Source organism: Desmodus rotundus, chromosome 12 (genome assembly GCF_022682495.2).
Source record: "Desmodus rotundus isolate HL8 chromosome 12, HLdesRot8A.1, whole genome shotgun sequence".
NCBI lineage: Eukaryota > Metazoa > Chordata > Mammalia > Chiroptera > Phyllostomidae > Desmodus > Desmodus rotundus.
The window spans coordinates 49,807,533-49,831,080 of NC_071398.1; the positions used below are offsets into that span (position 1 = coordinate 49,807,533).

At 46.9% G+C, this 23,548-nt stretch overlaps 1 protein-coding gene across 1 annotated transcript; it reads left to right on the forward strand.

Annotated features, from left to right (window-relative positions):
* Positions 1–2,491: 2,491 nt before the first annotated feature.
* On the forward strand, positions 2,492–5,506 carry LOC112313879 (HLA class I histocompatibility antigen, B alpha chain-like). The gene is made up of 8 exons (XM_053914517.1): positions 2,492–2,570; positions 2,803–3,072; positions 3,334–3,609; positions 4,167–4,442; positions 4,540–4,647; positions 5,076–5,108; positions 5,218–5,265; positions 5,425–5,506. The coding sequence occupies exons 1-8, from the start codon at positions 2,507–2,509 to the stop codon at positions 5,427–5,429; spliced, it is 1,080 nt and encodes a 359-aa protein (XP_053770492.1). The 5' UTR covers positions 2,492–2,506; the 3' UTR covers positions 5,430–5,506.
* The last annotated feature ends 18,042 nt before the right edge of the window (positions 5,507–23,548 follow it).

Consider the following 23,548-nt stretch of genomic DNA (forward strand, 5'->3'; position numbering starts at 1 on the left):
CTCACACGTGCTGTTTACAAGAGACTCAATTCAGATTGAAAGACACACTGACTGACAGTAAAGGGATGAAAAAGATAATTCATGAAAATGGAAACAAATAAACAGAAAAAGCTGGGGGAACAATACTTATACCAGACAAAATACACTTTAAAACAAAGGCAATATGACAAGAGAGAAAGAAGGACCCAGGAATTGTACTTCTGGGTACCTACCTGAAGAAACCCAAACCACAAAATCAAAAAGACAAGATACGCACACCCATATGTTCACTGCAAAATTATTTATAAAAGCCAACATATGGAAGCAACCTAAATGTGCATCAACACACATGGCCTGGCTTACGTGGCTCAGTAGATTGAGTGCCGGCCTGCGAACCAAAGGGCCACCAGTTGGATTCCCAGTCAGGGCACGTGGCTGGGCTGCGGGCCATGTGCCCAGGAGGGGCGCACAAGAGGCAAGCACACGTTGATGTTTCTCTACTTCTTCTTCTGTTCTTCCTCTCTAAAAATAAATAAATAAAATAAAATCTTTCTTAAAATTAAAAAAAGGATGATTAGATGAAGAAGTGGTGCACGTACACAACTAAATATAACCAAGCCACACACACAGAAAGAATGACATCTCTCCATTGGCAACAACATGGATGGAGGGTGTGGTGCCGAGTAAAATGGGTCAGACAGAGAGAGACAAATGCCAGATGAGTGCACTGATACGCGGAATCTATAAACTAAAGTCATCAAGAAGAACAGAGAAAGACTCATAGATAGATACAGGGAACAGAGTGATGGCTGTCAGATGGGAGGGGGATTAGGGGGCTGGGTGAAAAAGGTGAAGGGATTAAGAAGTACACACTGGTAGTTACCAAATAGTCACCAGGAAGTAAAGTGCAGCACAGGGAATAGAGTCCATAACATTGTAATAACTACACGTGGTGTCAGGTGGGCACGGGATTTATGGGGGTGATCACTTCGTAAGTTATATAAATGTCTAATCACCTGAACTAATAGAATATTATCATTCAACTGTAATTGAAAAATGAAAAATATTTAAAGAAGAAATATATTGAATTCATTATACAAATGGATTAATTTCTTAACTTTCCTTAATAAAAATGGAGAACAAAAAATAAAATAATATATCCCCTACGATGACCGGGAAACTGCACAAACACCCTTGTGCGGCCTTCCCAAGTATCGTGAGCCCAGGAAAGTGACCTGTGTGGGCTGAGCAGCCTCATTTTCAGAGAACAGCAAGTGCACTTAAGAGAATGAGTGGCACAGAGCTGAGATCACTGAAGTTTGGGGAACTGGCGAACACTCTCTCAAATGAACATGAGCTCCTCCCTCAAGGAAAGTCAGCGGGCAGTTGACACATGACAGCCCTTGTTGCCTGGGTGGAATGGAAGCTCTTGGGAGAAAACCAAGGTTTTGGGAAAGGTGTGTCTCACCATGGCAGCCAGACAGCTTCCCAGAGCTGACAACCGTTTCCAGTGGGGTCTGCAGTACCCTTAACAATTGTGATTTTTGATGATGTGTCATTAAATGCACCAACACTGGGTGATCTCTCTCAGAGAAACAATGCGTTACTTTCAAATAATCCTGCATCAGTACAAGAGCCACTCAGGCAACGTACCAGAGTAGGAAATACTCAATGGATTTGTTCCAGACTCTACTTTGCAAAGAGCTTTTCAGAAACTACCACTTGTGTAGCTTCAGTGAACGATCAGAGATGACTCTCCACACTTATCTGAAAAGGTTATTAAAAATACTCCTCCCACATATTGGTGTGAGGCTGTATATATTTTCATATACCACAACAAAAAACTTAAATGCAGAGGCAAATATGAAAACCCAGCAGACTCCTAATCATACAGACAAGCACTGAGATTTGCAAAAATGTGGAATGTAAGCAGATCCACTCTTCTCACTACCTCATTAATTTGGGAGATAATTATGTTTAATAAAAACATGATTTATCTTAGCATGTCATAGGTTATTAATATTAGCATAAGTGAAATTTAAAAAATTTCAAACTGTTTTATTCCTTGCATGGTAAATATTGATATAGCTATAACCCACACAAACAAAATCATTTTGGGGGTCCTCCCTAATTTGTAAGACTGTATAGATGTTCTGAAACCACAATGTTTGAGGGTCGCTGAATAAAACAGCCCGTGGGCCGGGACTCAGAGAGACTGCATCACGGAGTTCTCCGCGCAGGAGGAGGGCTAGGAGCAGAGTCCCGGGTCCCCAGACCTGGCTCCAAGGTTCAGCCCAGGGCCATATCTGGAGAGAAGACTCTCAATGATGGGGAGTCCCCTTCTCCCTGGGGGTTTCCCTGTTCCCTCTCTCGAGTCCTTCGGCCTGGATACTCACGACGCTGCCCCGGTTCTCACTCCCATTGGGTGCAGAATTCTACTGTAGCCAATCAGCGTCACCGTGGTTCCGAATATACCTCCACGCGAGGGACCAGAACCCATTCTCCCCAGACGCTCAGGGTCTGGATCATGTGTTACCGACCCCTGCTCCTGCTGCTCTCGGGGGCCCTGGCCCTGACCGAGACCTGGGCCGGTGAGTGCGCGGTCGGGAGGGAACGGGCTCTGCGGGGCAGGAGCGAGGGGATCCGGCGGGGGCGCAGGACCGGGGACTGCGCGTCTGCAGCGCCCCCAGCCCAGACCACAGACCCCCCGACTCCCGCCTTGGCCCCATCCCCCCTCAACCACCGCCCCCTTTTCCGTACTCCGGACCCCTGCCCCTACCCGCCCGACCGCGGACCCAGGACCCGCGTCCTCCCCACCCCCAGGCCCCCATACCCTGACATATTTCGGCACCGCCGTGTCCGGACCCGGCCGCGGGAGGAACCGGTACATCGGCGTCATCTACGTCGATGACACTGAGGTCCAGCGGTTCGACACCGATGCCCTGAACCCGAGGCTGGAGCCGCGGGTGCCGTGGATGGAGCAGCAGATGCCGGGGTATTGGAATCAGGGGACAGGCATCTGCGTGCACTGGGCACAGATTAGGGAAGGGAACCTGAAAGACCTGCGCGACTACTACAACCAGAGCGAAGACGGTGAGCCACGTGCGCGCGATCCTCATCATAACGCAGGGGCCGGGGTGCCCCGAGTCTCCAGGTCCGAGCCTTACCCCGAGGCAGCGGACCCTTCCGGCCCCCAACTCGGGAGCGTCCGGCGCCCAACTCGGCAGGAGCCCGTGGGTACTGTGACTACTTTGAATTTGTGTTAAGGTTTAATCACCGCGGGTCGGGTCCGCAATGGTGGAAACGGGGTCGGGGCCAGCGAGCGGGGTGAGGCTGACCTCGGGACGGGGGCAGTGTCCCACACCTACCAGGAAATCAATGGCTGCACCGTGGGGTCGGACTGGCGTTTTCTCGGCGGCTACAGTCGGTTTCTCTACGACGGAATCGAATACATCTCCCTGAACGAGGACCTGAGCTCCTGGTCAGCGCCCAACACGGAGACACAGGTCACCTGGCACAAGTTGGTGCGGTTCCCTGATGCGGAGGTCAGGAGGGCCTTCCTGGAGGGCGAGTGCCTGCGCCGGCTCCACCTTTTCCTGGAGAAGGGGAAGGAGATGCTACTCCGAGCAGGTACCTTGGCTCGGGCCTCCCGGAGGAGGGGATCTGTGGGCTGGGGCAGCTTCCTAGGAGGAGAGGAGGAATATGGGGCCCTGTCAGAATGTGCCTCCTCCTCGGGAGCCGGAAGAGTCCCGCAGGTGTCCTTGTTCTGTGACTCAACCACGGACCCAGCCTTCTCTAAAGGACAATAAGGGACCCAGCATCTCCCTGAAACGCCCCACAGCGGATCCCTCACACCCTGCAGCACCTGGTGCACAGGAACTCTCCCTGGTTCTCAGGCTGAGCCCGTGTCTGGAGCCTTGACTCGGGCTATTCTGAGTCATCAGCCTCCACCTGAGTCTGTGTCTCCCCTTAGAGACCTGGACACTCCTACCCTAGGTTCTCACCTGATCGGGAACTTTCCATGATATAGGAGATTATCCCAGGTGCCTCTGTCCAGGCTGGTGTCTGGGTGGTGCTCTCCCTTCCCCCACCCTGCTGTCCTGTCCCCTCTCAGGGTGGTCACATGAGTGCTGCTGGACTGTCCCATGACCATGCAAAGCTCCTGAATTTCCTCACCCTCCCCTCAGACCCTCCAAAGACACAAGTGACCCACCACCCCATCTCTGACCACGAGGTCACCCTGAAGTGCTGGGCCCTGGGCTTCTACCCTTCGGACATCACCCTGACCTGGCAGCGTGATGGGGAGGACCTGACCCAGGACACAGAGCTTGTGGAGACGAGGCCTGCGGGGGACGGGACCTTCCAGAAGTGGGCGGCCGTGGCCATGCCCCCCGGGGAGGAGCAGAGATACACGTGCCGTGTGCAGCATGAGGGGCTGCCTGAGCCCCTGACCCTGAGATGGGGTGAGAAGGGGGCGTGGGCTCAGAGCCTCTCCTCAGGGCATCCCTGAGCAGGGTCAGGACTCAGGCCTGAGGTTGGCCTCTCACCTTCCCCTCGCAGACCCCCCACCTCAGACCACCATGACCACCATGGGCATCGCTGCTGCCACCCTGGGTCTCCTTGGGGCTGTGGCCGCTGGAGCTGTGCTGTGGAGGAGGAGGCGCTCAGGTGGGCAAGGGGTGGGGCTGAGGTTCCTGTCCCCTGGGGTCAAGCCCAGGTGGAAGTGTGCTCTGCCTCCTTAATGGGCATCGTGTCCCCTCACGGGTGCTTGTCCATCTGGGGCCTATTTCCTACCATGGACCCTTTAGTGAGGCCCGTGGGAAAGTGAGGGACACAATTATCACCTGATGATTGTAGCAATGGGGACTGCTTCCCAGCTGTCAGAGGTCAGAGGGGAAGGTCCTTCCTGAGCACAGACATCCAGACAGGCACTTGGTCCAGTCCCCACACATGTACTGTCCCTATTTCCTGATCTTACTCTGGATATTCAGTCACAGTTCTGGAAACTTCCTTGCATTTCGGGGGTATGGAGTTCTTTTAGGGTCCCAGAATCCAGCCTTCCCCCTGACTTCTCACAGAACGTTTCCTTCCCACAGGCAAAGGCAGGGAGAGATACTCTCAGGCTGCCTGTAAGTCTGGGTGTTGGGGAGGTGAGGTGTGGGACCCTTGGGAAAGTGTGGGCTGGAGTCTGTGAAGGGGGCTCCCGACCCCATAACTCTGCTGTTGTATCTTCCCCAGGCAGCGACAGTGCCCAGGGCTCTGATGTATCTCTCACAGCTCCTAAGGGTGAGACCCTGAGGGCAGGAAATGGGGGGATTGGGACTGTGGGACACAGCTGGGTTTTGGGGATTCTCAGAGTGGGACATTCTGAGCATGTGGTGGCTGTGGGAGAATGTGACACTTCTGAGACTGACCTGAATTTGTTCATGACAACTTTCTTTCCAGTGTGACAGAACTGCCTTGTAGGGGACCTGGTACTAAAAGAGTCACTGCAGCCTCCCCTTGGGACTTTAAGGATCTCTGACTGCTTTTTATGCACCCAGGATCAGAACATGCTGGCATTATATTAAAATTGGCTATATATTTGGATATATAAAATAAACAGAAGTGATTTAGATTCAAAGTGCCAAGTTATATGATTTCCACTAGTGGTTATTCTATCTGTACCTTCACCCCACTTGTTAAGCTGTTCTAAGTCACTTTACGTTCATACACTTACCATGAAGTGCGGAGACAACCCGGGAGGGATAGACTGTGTGCCACCGGACAAGGGGACCTCAAGGCTCCCCAGTGATGCTCCCTGTGGACCACCTGTGCTCTGTGAGCAATTAAGGTTTCTTCCCGCACATCCAAATGTGACCTTTTGGAGCCTCTGGCCTTGGTTGGATGCTAACGAAGTGCCACTTCATTGGCCAGGAGTCGTCCGAAGCTTCTAGGCATCCGTCATGTAGACCTTAAGGGTGTCTGTGTGGGAGTCACAGAGCTGACCAATCAGAAGGTGAGGAACATCTGCTTAAAGCAGGAGCTGTTCCAGCATCCACTGTTCTTAATCCACTCAGACCCTGTTCTCATTCTGCAGATGCTGAGTCCTGAAAGGTCATGGCCAAGGAGTCAATGTCTTTAGTGGCTTCCTCTGAGAGTTCCTCCCCAAGAGAGAGCCCTCAGGCCCCAGGGCCAGTCTGGCTGCTGGGCTGAGAACAGAATGAGGAGACAAGGGACCAGCGAGGCAGGAGGGAAAGGGGTGGGAAAGCTCCCAGGGGTCCAGGCTGCAGGTGCTGGGTGTTCTGGTGGGGCTGTGAGCGGTGGAAACAGTGGGAAGGTAAACGGTACTGAATGCATTTGGAAGATGTATTTCACAGCATTTCCTAAGGTTTCAACCTGGGGTCTGGGAAAGGAGTGAAGGAGGGACCCCACATTTGTACTGTACCTGCAAAAAGATGGGGTTGTATCAACAGAGATGGGGAAGACTCTGGCAGGAGCATGTGTGGGGGAGGGGTGGACATTGAAGCATTCAGCAGAAGCAAAGGTCAAGGGGAGATGTCTGTTAGACACACCAGTGAGCTGTCAGGGTGGACAAGTGAGCGTGGGGACCCGGAGGAGAAATGTCTGGGCTGGAGACACAGATGTGGTGGTGATGCTATGACAATGACATTTAAGTCTGTGTGTGTGGATGAGGCCACCAGGGAGCCAGGCCTGCGGAAGAGGAAGGAAAAAGGACTGGACACCACACCCACCTGTCCCCACAGTGGGGACGTTAATCCTGGTCACTCACCCAGGTTGGTGACGGCCAGGTCTCCCCATCACACAGTCACCATTTGGTGTTTGTCATTCATTAGTCATTTCTGGGGAGAGATTCTGAGGTCGTCCTGCTGTGCTCTTCACCACTTCTACACTCACCCTCCTTAGCCCCTCCTATGACTTCCTCCCAAGTCAGCGAAAATGTGATGCCGTCCCGTATCAGCCCCGGACACTGATTAGTAGGGGGTAGAGAACAGCACAGGGAATATAGTCAATAATGTTGTAATTACATATGGTGTCAGATGGGTCCTAGATTTATCGGGGAGATTATTTAATAAGATATATATATATATATAAACACATATATATGTTTAATCACTCTTTTTTACAGCTAAAATTAATACAATATTGTATATTAAGTATAATCGAAAACTTAAAAGAATGAACTCACGGGCACAGACAACAGTGTGGATATTGTATGAGGGAAGGGGTAGTTGGAAGTGGGAAAGGGTATAGGGGGATAAATGGTGATGGAAAAAAATTTAAAAATTAACTAATTATTTTAAGGTAAAAATATTGCTAAGTTGACCAGTGTGAAAGACCAGGGGACAGAGTTTGGAGAACAGAAGGAGCTGAAGGAACGTGCGCAGCGAGAAGCACCGTGACGGGAGCTCCTGACCCACATGTCCCTGCACCCCAATGACATGTGACTCTAAGCTCAGCTCCTCCCCAGGAACAGGGGACACCTTCTCTGCCTCATGCTCACTGCTGCTGAGGGCATCTCAGTAATGGCCATCACTGTCCCGTCACCAGATGTGCCTGAGGGTGATCTGCCTGGAACAAGTTTTCTCTACGTTAGAGACGCATCAGGCTCCCCACACAGACAGTGTCCCTGACAGAAGAGGTGACATGATAGTGGCATGTCTGTGGGGAGGTCAGGACCACCCACTCTGTCCCTGTAACTGGGGTCAGGAGCCACCCTGCCTGACCTGTGCCTGCACAGAGCTGTGGAGCACAGACCTGCCAGGTGGGGGCTCCCTCGAGTCCACTCTCAGGACAGAAGCAGGAGGGGTCAGCCCAGGAAGGACTTGGAGCTGAGGGTGGGCAGTGCCTGGGCTGGATGATGCTGAGCCTGCCTGGTCCTGAGCTGCCCCTGCTGCCTGGGCTGGGCAGGTGGGAGGTGGGGAAGTGCTGGAGGTGGTTCAGGTGGAGCCAGACTCAGGAGGGTCGTTGCAGGTCCCTGTGCCCTGGAGTCCCCTTCAGTGAGAGTAAGGTTCCTTTTAACCTGGGTGCAGCCTGTATGGCAGGCGCCACGGGCCTCTTCCTCCCTGTACAAAATTCCGATTTTCTGAGACCTCACGGGTTTAGGGTTGGGTGTGAGGACAGCTGTGTGAACTGACAGGCAGTATTGGGTTATGATGTAAAAATCCCGGATTGTAAAATGAGACCCAGTGACAGACACACATGCAGCATGGACAGAAGGACACAGACGTGTCTGCCCTTCAGTTGCCTTTACTTTCTTTGCTGCAAACTCCTGTTTGCATTTGATTGGGCTTTAATGTGCACAGGTGAACAAACCCCTTTAGTTTAGTAAGAATTTGTCATTTATAACTTTTAACATTTTGTAATTTTAACAGTGAATATACATTCATCATCTGAATTACACATTTTCTATATACACAAAATCAATAAAAAATGCTTTGTTGACATGGATAGAAGGGAAGGCAGATGGGGAGGAAAGTCAAGAGCTCAGCTCAGGGCTGACGGTGCGGGGCTCCGTGTCTGGGCTCTGGGCAATGACCTTGCACGCCTCCCCCCACTGCCCACTCAGGGCGTGGCCCTCTGTGGAGGCCAGGCTGGGTCTTTCTTTCCCTTCTTTTGGGGTGTGGTCATTGGTATCTCATCAACTCTTTGTTGCTTTTAAGAAGTTGGTTTGGGCATTATACATGGCATTTTAAATTATTTTCAGTGGGAGGATTTGCCCACACAATCTAGCCACCTTTTTCAGGAATAATTTCTAAGGAAACAGTTGGTCCTAGAGAACAGGGTCAGAACCTGAATCTTAAATCGTGATCTGAGGATGATCTGTCAGGAGGTTTATAAGTGAAGGGATTTTATGTAACTTGCTCTTTAAAAACATTATTCATGGACATACAAGAGGACTCAAAAGACTCTCAAGAATACACAAAATTAAATGAGTCACCTTATCCCCCTGCTTCTCAGTCCCCTAAGTCCTCTCCCAGGAAACCATCACAGTGAGTCACTTCTGATTTCTCCTCCCAGGAAAATCTACCTGAGCATTAATGTTGCTGTTATGGCTGTGAAAAGAGCTCAGGCCACAGACTGGGAGAAAATGTTTGCGAGTCACTCCTTTTAGATTTACATGGAATCCTCAACTCAACAATAAGAAAACAACTCAGTAAAAAGCGATCAATATTCTAGGCAGATACTTCTCCAAAGAATTTATATCAGCCCTGGGTGGGTGGCTCAGTGGGTTGGAGTGTTGTCCCATGCAGCAGAAGGCTGTGGGTTTGACCCCTGGTCAGGGCACGTACACAGGTGAAGCGTACAATCCCTGGTCCGGGCGCCCATGTGATGCACACAATCGATGCTTCTCTCTCTTCCTTCCTCTCTCTGTGAAAGCAATGAAAAAAAAAAATGTCCCTGGGTTAGGATAAAAGAAAAAAAGGAAAGTAAAGGTTTATTTGAGGAAGCGGAACAAAACCTGGAGTCACAGGTGAGTTGTTGCTTCTAAGACCTGGCTCCCTGATGTCTTCGAGGGGATGGGTTCCATACGGAACTGAGGGATTTAGGGCCAAGGTCTCCAGTGATTGGTCAGCACTAGGGTAGGGGGAGGTTGGTCATTGCATGTGGTCCCTTGTCAGCCATGGGGCTGTTCTGTCTGGTTTCGCACGTTCATTCCACTGCTCCCCCCAGAGTCTATATCTTCATGAGTTTGTATTGGAACCCATCAGATATCCAACCACTTTCATCTCTGCAGACACCTGCCACAGCTCGGTCCTGCCACAGGTGGATGGGGTCCCTGCACATCAGGAGCCAGGTAGACACCCTGGATGTCCTTTAGGCAGCCTTGGCCTCTCTTGTTCTGGCTCCCCTGTCACCTGGTACCCACACGTTCTTCTTTTTTGGTTTACTTCCTAATTTCCCCACTTTTCTTGGTACTATTTTCCAAAAGAGAACATGGAAAGTTAACTATTAAAACTCTAAACACATGAAGAAACTGTAGGCTGTCCTCGCCCTTATTCACATCCTGACTTTATTTAGAATTCTGTGTTGGAAATATTTTTTCTTCAGAAACTGGAAGGCATTTCAACAACTAGCATTCTAGTGCCCAGGCCCATATTTGCTGCCTCTTGAAGTTTTCAAGTCTCTCCCACCCTCTTTCTGAAATTCTACTGTGATGTCTCACGATGCGGGTCTGTTTTTATCTGCTGTAGTGAGAATTTGATGAGGCCATTTAATGTACATTTTTATGTGTAAACTTTAAGAAATAATATTGAAAATATTTAAATCATTTTTTACTCATAATTATTTTTAGACAAATGTTGGATAAACTGGTTGGAATCCCTTGACCGACAGACTAAGAGCTCTTTTCTCCAGTTGCCCACACTTTTCTATTTGTACGACTCAGGAGTACAATTTGAATCTTCCAGTTCTCCTATTGAATTATTAATTTTTATGTTGATAGTTTTAATTTCCAAAAATCTTTCCTACTCTATGCTTGTGTATAATTGTTCTGTCTCAAATGCCATTTTCTTTTACATCTTTCTGATAATATTGAGACCGGTGGAAGGGGACCCGTAGGTCTCCTGGTCATCCGCTTCTGTGACATCAGGAACTTGCCCTCACAGCACTGGGTCATGACTACATTTCTCTGTGTGGTTTCTGCTAATGGCCCATCTCCCCCACGACAGTGCCAGAGTCACAGAGCCAGGATCCTACTCTGGCTCTCCACTCTATCTCCAGACTCTAATCCTGACACAGTGGAGGTCTTGTACTCACGCTGGGTGATGAACTTGACTGTGGTCTGTTTAGCTAAGGTACACTGTCCCTTGATGTTCTCCTGAGATGAGCCCCAATACAGAACATTCTAGAACATTGCAAATGTTTGCTAGCATGGCATGCAGAGTCATTGTGAGGCAGGATAGTAAGAAGCTAGGAAAACTCCTGAGGAAATGGAATGGGGAAACTGAGGCAAGAAAATTAAGCAAGGCCAAACAGTCTGAATAACTTAAAGGCAGCTGGTAAATCAAAAGACCTTATCTTCCCCTAAACAAGGACGCTTGAAAACATATGGTTTGTACCTCTCCCCCCTACCCAGAGAATACATAGCTTAAATCTCCCTGGTCAGGGGAAAATGAACAACGGAGACCCAATTAATGCCATTTGTGCCAGGTAAACCCAAGGACAGGTGAAGGCAGGGGAATAAAGAACAAAAAAACCTCATCTGAGCCAGACAGACCTAAGATAAAAGTAAAACAGTGGAGCTGACCCGAGGATAATCCCAAACCGCCCTATGTCCTTATTTGATGGAGCAGCATATTAAAATCACCCCTGGAAAGCTGGTGAATAATGTGGTGATCCCCTCCCCTAAGATTCTCTCCTGCAGAGGAGAAATAAAAACCCTCCAGGCTGAGACCTGGGGCAGCTCGCTCTAGAGCGCACCCATGTCCCTGTGTCAGACATGAACTTTTTTCTCTCCTTCTGTCTGTAAGGTGCCCTTAAGATTATCAGTGAGGGGAGCAGTGGGCAGCCAGTGCTGGACTTACCCCCATCCTGTCCCCAAGGCCCCCTTTTTCTCAGACTTCCCAGGGAACTGACATCAGCCCCACCCAGACTTTCTCCAGTTCCTTCTTCTGCCCTAAGTCCTTCCTTAGTGTCCCTATCTCCAGCCTTAATAAACATACTTTCAAAATCCCCTGGACTCAGGTTCTGGAATCTTTTCCAGAGGAAGTCAAGCATCCACACACCACACACCACACACCACAGGCTGTCCTGAGGCAGAACCGCTCAGGCCCAGGCCTGTCTGGTGACAACATCTGATAAGGGACCCAGTGAAAGTGAGTCATCAAGGCTCCCACCGCAGTTCCACCACCCTGAACCTCTCTGAGCGTCCTTTCCCCCCATCCCCCACAAGGATCCCATATCAAGGGTCTTATGGGTTTGCTCTGAGGATTACACTTGACCGTCTAGGTAGATCCCATGGGTCACTGCCTGAGACACGTTAAGCGATCCTCTGTTCATAGTTACCATCATTCTGTTAACTGGGGCGTTTAGAGACATTCCATCCTTTCGCTTTTCAAAACCACAACACAGGAAACATATCTATATGGACATGTGTGATCATCTTCTTAGGACAAGTTCCTAAAGGAGGAATTTCTGTGTCAAAATGTAAGCACATTTAAATTGCTGACACTTTTTGCAAAAGCATCCTTCAGGAGTTTTGTCCTGGCTTTCGACCTCTTCAGCCTTGACAACAGAATGTGGTCCCCACCCTCTGGCTGATATGATTGCCATTTTCTTTCATCTTTGCCGAACAGATTGATTTTAATTTTTGTTCCTCTTTTTCTTAATCCATATTCCCAGTTTTGTTTGCATGTATTTATTACAAATATAATTGTTTAACATTTGCATTTATTCTTTTCCAAATTGTTTCTCCTTATTGTTTATGTTCTGACTGAATTGTAAACATTTTAAAAGATTGAATTTAAGGAGAAAGGAAAAGCAGCCCCAACTTCAGAAAGGGTCTGATGCTTAGAGCGAGGCCCCATGTGGGTTGGAGCCAGTCTGGTGCTCACTGCTGGGCCGGGCTATGTCTCTGGGACATATGTGGTCTCACAGAGCAACAGCATCAGACAAAAACATCCTGAGGTCACGGTGAAGCGAGACAAAACAACACCACACTGCCTGCGCACACAGATCCTCCTGAGATCGCTGTCCAGAGCCCACATCCTGGCCACACCCTGTCTCACCTGGTCCCTCCAAGCTGCCCTCGCCCCGAGGGTGTGCTCTCCCTCCCAGCAGCGATGCACAGCGGGCTGTTTGCCCCCGGCACTCCTCAGGGTCTTTGGTGGAAGAACACTGATGCTCGTTACATTACCTGTCAACAGTTTTTCTGTGTCTTTGCGTTTGGTTATGGGGATGAGGTTGTATCTCCGGAGCATGTGATTCACATAGGAAAGTTTTATGTTTTCCTTTATGGTTTTTCATCAATGGACCTTGCTTAGACAAATTTTCATTTGACAAATGTAAAAACTTCATATATATTTTAGTCTAGGGGAGGAGGGTCCAAGGGTGAAGGGAAATAGAATTGCTTGAATTCTGGGGGAAATATAGGGAGAAGAAATATGCAAAAAATTCTAAGGTGGAACTCCAAAGTTTACATCTTCTGCCTTACAATTTTATAAGTATGTATGGGACCTATATGTATTTAATATATGTTGTATTCAGTAAATATTTTCTCTTGAGTTACACAAAGACATATGTGCCTGCTTATATTCACCAGGTTAACGGAAAGAACAGCAAGGGTCCCAAAGGGATGTGCATGAGGACGAGCTCCGGTGAGGAATGTCTTTGATCATTTACAACCTTAGGGCATTAAATCACTTTTTAATTAATGTCTGTACACTCCAGTTGTTAAGTACATATTAAGTAATCTTTCTTGGGAAAGCTCAATCTTGAGGATATATATCCAAGAAACACATAGAAAAAGGAAGACCTGTGACTTCCATATGAAGCTCATTTTAATATACATCAATCTGAGTCACACCACGTCTTTGAGGGTGGGTTGAGAATGGAAACTAAATACATTCTACATAGGCATTGTCTGGTATGGTAGCTACAAGACACATATGGCTGTTAAGTTAAAAGTAAATAAAATTAAATGTTCAACTGCCCTACACACAGGTCACCCTTCAAGTGCTCAGTAGCCACCTGCAGCCAATGGCTACCATTTGGACATGCAGACAGAGAATGATCCCTTGTTCCAGAACATTCTATTGGACAGAATTGCTCTTCATGCTGTCTGGGCCTCCAGTCACAGCACTAGACCCATGAAAAACGAAAGGGCCAATATCACTTGCCTGACAAATGACACCAGATTTCTGTCTGGGATGTGAATTCATATAAAGCTGGTGAATAACAAACACAACTAGGTTCCTGTGGGCCTGGTGCCCTCGGGCACAGACTGTTCCCTGTTCCAAAGGGGAAACACCTGTCCCCCACCTGCCTTCCCACACTGAGGACTCTCTCTGAAATCTCATTTCCAGGGGGTGAGCTTTCTTCTAGAAGAACCCAGGGACAATGCTCTCAGCAGAGTGTGGGGAAGCAGGGACCCCACCTCAGGGAGAGGGGTTCTAGGGCGTGAGGAGGGCACACAGGCCAGGGCCAGTGGGGAGACTCCCCCTGGTTTATCCAGAACAACCATTCTCAAAGTGTGCTCTGTGGAACCCTTGTGGTTTCTAAGACCCTTTCGTGGGATCTATGAGGCAAATCTATTTTTGTAGGATTAAGGACATACTTTGCCTTTTCACTGTGCCAATATTTGTACTGAGGTAAACTTAGCGAGAATGGAGCCCGGGACACCCACCTACAATAGCAGACATTCTTCGCCACCAGCTCCAAAACTAGAAAACAAAACCAGTGTTCCTTTAGAATGACACAGTCAAAGGATGGAAAATTATTATAGTTGCTAAGTCATCATCCTTAAATCAATATTATAAAAATATCTTGGCTTCCAGTAAAGATGGCTGTGTAGGTACATGCAGTACATCATCCCATGACCACATCAAAATTACAACTACGCTATATACATCACTCGGAACCACCTGAAATCGAGCTGAATAGAAGTCCTACAACTAGGGAATTAAGAAGGCACACCGAGACTGTTAGGAGGGGTGGAGACACAGAACGAGCTGGTCCCACACCCACGTGTGGTGATAAAAATCATGAGAAGTATCTTGGCTCCACACATTTCCCCTGAAGAGGGAGGGAACCCAGCTCCACACCAGGCTCCACAGCTCCAGGGTTTCAGTGCCAGGGAGACAGGTCTGGTTATTTTTTGTGTTTAGTTGGCTCCACAACTTCTGGTTGTAAAGACCAGCGGGGATTATGGCTGAGTGGGAGGGAGGCTTCTGGAGTCCCAGGCAGTTCCTCTTAAAGGCACCCATGCACATATACCTTCTCTAAGCCCCAACACTGGGACAGCAACTCAACCCTAACCCTGGCCTAGTCATTTCTGAGGCCCCCACTTAACTTGCAGGCCCACTCATGCCCAGTCCAGTGACTTTTCTACATGGTCAGTCTTGACTCAAGTGTGGACTTTCCTAAAATGTCTCAAACAAGCAGTATGTAGCCTAAATAAACCCCATTTCTACAGCTTAGTGGCCACAGGCTGAGCCCTAGCTGAGCTGGGCTTGGTTCACAGCTTGGCCTCTCCCAGGTACCTCCAAGCCCAGCATAAGTAAGGGCCATGTGCAGATTGCTTTGTAGGTCATGGGCAATAGCCCAGGGTAGAACACAGGTAGTTGCTGAACTTGCCTTGCACCTCCCAAGAGGTCTCTGTGCCAGTACACCTGGTGGACAGCTTTAGACCACACCAGAGCATCACTGAAACACCCCCACAGCAGCACGCTCAAGGGGCAGACTGAGCAGGCACAATAGCCTCCACCGTTGTCACAGCCTGTCCTCAAAGCCGATCAGCCTGGGTTAAATCCCTCCCATTTCCAACAGCAAAAATGACTCAACTACAACAAGAAGGTGCACACTGCCCATGGGGAGGTGCGCCTGGCGTGCCCACATTGGGAGACCAGGGAGGCTGCACCACTGGGCCCTACATGACACCCACTACATGGGGACACTCAAACAAGACCAGGAGATGTAGCAGCTCTACTTAACACATAGAAACAAACACAAGAAGTGTGTGAAAATGAGGAGAGAGAAACATGTCCTAAGTGAAAGAACAGAACAAAACTCCAGGAAAAGACCTAACCACAATGGAGACAAGCAATCTACCTGATACAGAGTTCACAACATTTGTTACAATGAGCTGAGGGGCAGAGTGGAAGAACTTAGTGTGAACTTCAACAAAGAGATAGGACTCATGAAAATGGAGATAGAAAACATAAAGAAAACTTTAGAAATGAAAAATACAATAACAGAAACGAAGAATACATTACAGGGAATCAACAGTGGTGTAGATGAAGCACAGGATGAAAACAGAGATTGAGAAGATAAAGAATCAGAAAACACACAATCAAAACAGCTTTAAAAAATAAAAAAAAAATTAAAAAGAGGCTAATAGAAGGAACTTCTGGGAAAAGTTCATGTGTATCAACATTCGTCTAATGGGGTGCCAGAAAGAGAAGAGAGGGGGGAAGGAATTGAAACCCTATTTAAAAAAATAATGTTGAGCCCTGGCTGGTTTGGCTCAGTGGACTGAGTGCAGGCCTGTGAACCAAAGAGTCGCCGGTTCGATTCTCAGCCAGGGCACATGCCTGGGTTGCAGGACAGGTCTCCAGTAGGAGGTTCATGAGAAGCAACCACACATTGATGTTTCTCTCCCTTCCAGGCTCTCTAAAAATAAATAAGTAAAATCATTTTAAAATTTTTGTAAAAATGAAAAAAATAATGTTGTATAATTTCCCTAACCTGCTGAACAAAGTAGACATACAAGTCCAGAAAGTTCAGAGTCCCAAATGAGATGAATCCAAAGAGGCCCACACCCAGACACTTCCTAATTAAAATGGCAAAGGTTAAAGACAAAGAGAAAGTATTAAAAGCATCAAGATAAAGACTGGCAACAGATATTCAAAGTGATGAAAACAAGATTAATCTATTCAGCAAAGGTATCACTTTCTTTTTTTTATTTTTATGCATTTAAAAATATTTTTTACTGATTATGCTATTAAAGTTGTCCCATTTTTTCTCCCCCTTATTCCCCTCCACCCTGTACCTCCTCTCCCACCAGCATTCTGCAACCCCCCTTAGTTCATGGCCCTGGGTCATATTTTTAAGTTCTTTGGTTTCTCCATTTCCTATACTATTCTTAACCTCTCCCTGTCTATTTTGTACCTACCATTTATGCTACTTATTCCCTGTACCTTTTCCCTCTCTCTCCCCTCTTCTCCCTGCTGATAACCCTCCATGTGATCTCCATTTCTGTGATTCTGTTCCAGTTGTAGTTGTTGGCTTTGTTTGTTTTTGTTTTTTGTTTTATGTTTGGCTGTTGACAGTTGTGAGTTTGTTGTCATTTTACTGTTTATAATTTTGATCTTCTTTTTCTTAAATAAGTCCCTTTAGCATTTCCTATAATAAGGGCTTGGTGATGATGAACTCCTTTAACTTGACCTTATCTGGGAAGCACTTTATCTGCTCTCCCATTCTAAATAATAGCTTTGCTGGATAGAGCAATCTTGAATGTAGGTCCTTGCCTTTCATGACTTTGAATCCTTCTTTCCAGCCCCTTCTTGCCTGCAAGGTTTCTTTTGAGAAATCAGCTGACAGTCTTATGGGAACTCCTCTGTAGGTAACTGTCTTCTTCTCTCTTGCTGCTTTTAAGATTTTCTCCTTATCTTTCATCTTCGCTAATGTAATTATGATGTGCCTTGGTGGGTGCTTCCTTGGGTCCAGCTTCTTTGGGAGTCTCTGAGCTTCCTGGACTTCCTGGAAGTCTATTTCCTTTGCCAGATTGGGGAAGTTCTCCTTCATTTTTTGTTCAAATAAGTTTTCAAATTTTTGCTCTTCTTCTTCTCCTTCTGGCACCCCTGTGATTCGGAATTTGGAACATTTTAAAGTTGTCCGGGAGGTTCCTAAGCCTCTCCTCATTTTTTTTTGAATCCTTGTTTCTTCATTTTTTTCTGGTTGAATGTTTACTTCTTCATTCTCTTCCAAATCATTGATCTGAGTCCCAGTTTCCTTGCCTTCACTGTTGGTTCCCTATATATTTTCCTTCATTTCACTTTGCATAGCCTTCATTTCTTCCTCTATTTTGTGACCATACTCAACCATTTCTGTGAGCATCCTGATTACCAGTGTTTTGAACTCTGCATCTGATAGTTGCCTATGCCTTCATCTGATTAGTTATTTTTGGAGCTTTGATCTGTTCTTTCATTTGGGCCATATTATTTTGTCTCCACATACCTGTTACATTGTAAGGGGCAGAACCTTAGGTATTCACCAGGGCCTGGCAACCCAGGTCATTGCGTTGTGGTGCTGTATATGGGGGAGGGGTCCAAAAGGGAACAATGCTGCTTGCTTGGTTCTTGGCTGACTTTCAGTCTCTACCCCTGGCTTCCAACAAGCAAATTGGGCCCATCTGGTGCTGATTCCCCAGGTGTGTGGGCTTGTGTACGTTCTAGGATCCTGTGGGTCTCTCCAATGAACTCTCTTGTGAGGCTGGGAGTTTCTCCCACCACTGCAACCCCCATAGGTTTTACAGCCAGAGGACCTGAGGATTTATTTCCCTTCACTGGAACTCTGGGTTGAACAGTCTGTCTCACTCCCCAGTTGTTACTCCAGGTTTATCCACAAGAGATGTAAGACCACCTAGCCCACCAGCCACCACCTTGCTGCACATCCTCCCCAACCCAGCTGCCTGTCTCCACCCCTCCTACTTGTCTGAATGAATGTTTCTTCTTTAAGTCTTTTGTTGTTGTACTTCCATACAGTTCGACTTTCTGGCAGTTCTGGTTGTTTTTTGTGTTTAAATTTGTTGTTGTCCTTCTTTTGGTTGTGCGAGGAGGCAAAGTATATCCACCTACGCCTCCACTTTGGCTGAAACCCAAAGGCATCATTATAAATCAAAGGACAGATAAAGTGCTTCCCAGACAGAAAAAGATTAAGGAGTCAATCATCACCAAACCAATATCACAATAAATGTTAAGGGGTCTTCTTTAAGAAGAAGAAGAACTTAAAAATATGAATAATGAAATGGCAATGAATACATATCTATCAGAAATTACTTTAAATGCAAATGAAGTAATTGCATAAAAGATATATGGTGACTGAATAGATAAGAAATCAAGACCCTTACATATGCTGTCTACAAGGGGTTCAATTCAGGTCAAAAGACATACACAGACTGAAAGTAAAAGAATGTAAAACAATATTTCATGAAAATGGAAACAAACCAAAAAAGCTGGGGTAGCAATACTTATACCAGGCATCATAGATTTAAAATCAAAGGCTATGTAGCAATCAATAGATAATTAGATAAACAAGTAGTGCATATACACAACAAAATATGACTACACAAAAAGAATGAAAGCTTGCCATTGGCAACAACATGATGGAGGGAATTGTGCTGAGTGAAATAAGTCACACAGAGAAAGACAAATCCAGATAATTATATTTATATGTGGAATCTAAAAAATTGAGTAATCAAGCAGAACAGAAACAGATTCGTAGATAAAGGGAACAGGCTGGAGACACAGATGTGGGGGTGACGCTACGAAAATGACATTTGAGTCTGTGCATGTGGATGAGGCCACCAGGGGAGCCAGGACTGAGGAAGAGGAAGGAACAAGGACTGGACACTACACCCACCTGTCCCCACAGTGGGGACATTCATCCTGGTCACTCACCCAGGTTGGTGACAGCCAGGTCTCCCCGTCACACAGTCACCATTTGGTGTTTGTCATTCATAGTCATTTCTGGGGAGAGATTCTGAGGTCGTCCTGCTGTGCTCTTCACCACTTCTACACTCACCCTCCTTAGTCCCTCCTACGACTTCCTCCCAAGTCAGCGAAAATATGATGTCGTCCCGTATCAGCACTAAATATTTATTAGTAGGGGATAGAGTACAGCTTAGAGAATATAGTCAATAATGTTGTTGTGACTGACTCCATATGGTGTCAGATGGGCCCTGTATTTATTGGGGAGATTACTTAATAATTTATATAAATGTCTAATCACTGGATTTTATAGCTGAAACTAATATAATATTGTACATAAACTATAATCAAAAAACAAAAATTATTTAAAGTTAAAAATGTGCTAACTTGGACTGCTTGCCCAACATCCTGACAGCAGTTTGGGGGAGAAATTTGAGTATTTTGTAACAAGGTCACAAGCCATCCTGGTCTCAGACAGATTGGGATCCACACAAGTCAGTGATGAGATAGGGTCCAGGTTGGAGAAAGGATTTAAATCTACATTTAAATGTTTTCTTTTCCTGGGGAAGGAAAGGTCATTCATACGTCATCATATGAGGGGGGAAGGTACGTGCTGTTCTCCCCACCGTGGGGGAAAATCAAGTGGAAGATTGAGACAGTGGCTCTCAGTTCAACATAATGAATATGTTCGAATGCTTGCTCTCTGGGGTAATCCCCCTGATTGATTTCTGGAGCAAATATTGGACCCAAATGTTTTTAATTTAAACATAAAAGTATTTCTATGTGGGATATTGGGAGCTCATTTTAATTCGACAAAAGTCACAGAACAGTTCTGGGGCCATGACCAACGAGAGCTGTGGGACTAGAACATACAGGGGTACCAGCCCTGTATCGCACAGGATGACCGGTGTGATTATTTTAGGTCTCTGAGTGTGTAAGGCTGCCACACAGGCCTCCACTGACCTTCTCAGGTTAATATGTGGCCTCTTTCTTTCCACACGTCCCCCTTCTGGTCATAAATCAATCAAAGCATGCATTGCTGACCAACTCTTTGGGTGGATAGGAGGCCACACGGTGCTAGGAAGGCTCACTCCTAGGCCTTCTCAGAGTCAGCGTCTGTCTCACTGAACAGGGTAGACCTCTGGGAATGGGGCCAGACCATAACCTCAGATGGCATTGAAGGTCGAATTGTTATTATTCAGAAAACACAGATGAACAGGAGGCAGTCAGAGCCTATGCGTCCTTGTTTGTGAATGTTCTGGATCATTTCCAGTTTTTGAGCTGCTGTGACCTGAGCCTTTTTGCTGCTTGTCATTAAGTTGTGTTTTTCTGCCTCTAGTGTAACATTTAGTTACTTAGTGTAACACATCAGGGACAGGAGTAACTGTACTAAACCCGCAACACCAATTAGGAAAGAAAACATCTAATACTAGACAAGGAAGTGTCTCAGGGGAAATAGCATCTCAGCCACCAAAACCCTTTACATGTGTCATCGTAAGGTTTTATTAACCTAATAACATGTCTTCCTCCTTTGTCCACTGTCCTTTCTACCTTGTATGTTATGTTTGGTCTGACAAATGAAGACTGTTACTATTTCATGATTCAGAAGCTCTAGTTTTTTTCTTCTGGCCACTTAGTTTCCATAGAAATGAGTTCATGGGGAAGATTAAGTTCAATTTTCCTATATATTGGATTTCCAGTATCAATATCATCATAGGTTCTTTTAACCTCAGGCAAAGTTATTTTGCCTACAATTTCATTATGACACCATATTCCAGTAGTATTTAATGACTTTGTGTTATTACAATAAAAATCACTTAGTTTAACAAAAGAAATCTTTTCCCATCCCAACAAAAATTCCCCTCTCCCATATGCCAGACATCGTTATTTGTTGGGGTAGAAACAATAGACCCGGACTGGGTGAGTGCAGTATTCCATGTAGATTGGGGGCGTGACCATCCACCTTTCCAATTTTCACAATTAGACAGTGAGACGGGTCCCAGTGTTTATTATTTTCATATTGGGCCCCTCTCCTTCCCATTGGAAGTATCCAGTGTTGTTGAGGATGGTCCCTATGCTAGCTGTTGAACTACTGAGAATTTAAACTTAGGATCAAACTGATGTGCCTGGGCTTTTAAGACACAACACTGTAGCTCACCTTTCCCATCCAAATGTTCCAAAATCCAGGGGGACCACATGAGTCCCATAACTGTCTGGCCCAGGCTCCTGCTCTCATTCCAGGGGCCATGGTTTCATAGCTACTTCAGACTCCATCTGCATCGGCACGGACAACAGGCCTGTGGAGTTCGGGTCCAGGCAGGTGTTAGGTTTGGGCCTGACTTTCTATAGTCTGTCGAGTCTGTTCCCTCCAGTGAGCTCAGGCTTCCTTGTCTTTCCATGCTGCTTCCCACCCTCTTCCTGCTTCTGAAACAGCATTCCCTCTACGTGACCCATTTTAGATAAAGGGTCTCTTTCTAATGAATGATGTTCTTCATCAACTGCAAGTTCGGCTTGTCCCAGGATACCAAGGCCAGGCCCTCATCCTCCAAGTACCCTCCTTTTATTTATTTTAGAGGGTGGGTGTGGTTGGATCCACCAGGAATGTTTTGCCATTTGGTAGCCATGGCCAGGGAGCAGTTGGGGTACACTGAATGGACCCAGAAATGTTGAGATTCCTATCCATAGTTAAAAGGGTAGAGGTTACCCCCAAATGAGCTAGAGTCTGAGTATTCCATAGGGCTTCCCACAAGCATGCAGGATGCAAGAGAGTGGGGTATTTACAGACATATCTGCCCACCAAGTAATAACAATAATTTTTGAAATGGGGTCCTATTGACATTTTTCTTGTTTCAGGGACATCCAGCCAAAGACCGTGGCTTGGGGATCTCTTTTCTTCCTCCATAACTGTCTGTTGAAACTGGAAAAGATCATCTTTTATTGCTTTAATAGATAGCAAGGAACATTCTTGGGTCTGGGGAATTTGTTAAAGCTGCCTCCTGCCTGGTTACTCATGCTGCCTACCCAGCTGCAACATCAGGAAAATGACTTCCTTTCACGTCCATGTGGCAGATAAAAATGCTCTGGAATTTTGATAGTCACCAATTGTTTTGTGTCCTGTATGGCATCTAATAATTCTGCAACCAGGTTGCCTTTTCTTTATGGGCTGCTGTGAGGAGGGGAGCAAGCCTCCTCATTTCCATATCATCCCACAGTCACCGCCACACCAAGTGCACACGACTCTCAGTGTAAGCATTGGCTCCTGGGTCTTCGTCCAGGTGACGAGCCCGAGTTAGAGCAGTTAGTTCAGCTTGCTGGGCAGATTTCACTTCCAGTTGATGATTTCATTATGTCCACCAAGGAAGTTACTGCATATCCAGCTCGCTAATGTCCCTGGTCGTCTCTCAGATAAGATCCCTCTGTAATCACATCACAGCAGCAGCATCAATAGGAGTTTCCTGTAAATCACTCCTAGGAACCAGTAGGTGGCCAGTCAGCAAAACACAACTGTCTTCATGCTGTAAAGGGGGTAACAGTTGCAGGGTTAAGGTGACCACACCGAATTAAAGTGATATCAGCTGCAGAGAACAGGGTACTTTCTAAGAAGCCAATCGAAGGACAGAGATGTGTTGAGTGTGATGAGAGGTCAGTAAAGAGTAAAGGGAATTGTTACAGAAGAGACCTGACGGGGCGGGGCAGGGGAGAGAACGATATACTATTACTGAATGGACCCACCCTTGTGCTCCGGGGGTCCCCCCTCTCGTACTAGGTTCACCTTGCCCACCGCTAGGGAAAGACATCTCTCAATGCCAGAGACTGGTGAAAAGGAAAGGGATTATTTATTTAAAAAGTTATACAGACTTAGAGTAATGACTTAATGTCTTCATTAAAAATACTAAAGTCCTTTAGAATCCCCACAAATGCACAGTCCTTATTTCTCCCCTTTTCCCAGTCCGGGGTACCGTGTCTCAGGAAAAGAAGTAGAAGTCCGTGGTTCAGGCAGCCCGTCGGTTCCGGCACCATCAGCTGTGTCATCGCCGCGATCTCCAGTTAATCCAAAACCATGTGGCACCTTCTCCCAGTCCACCAGCAAGAATCCTCTCACCCCTTTTCTTCCAGGCAAAGTCTCTCCTGCTTCCTAAGCCACATGGCAAAAAGGGAGCACCCTAAAGCTGCATGGTCCCCACTTTCGCCAAAGCTGT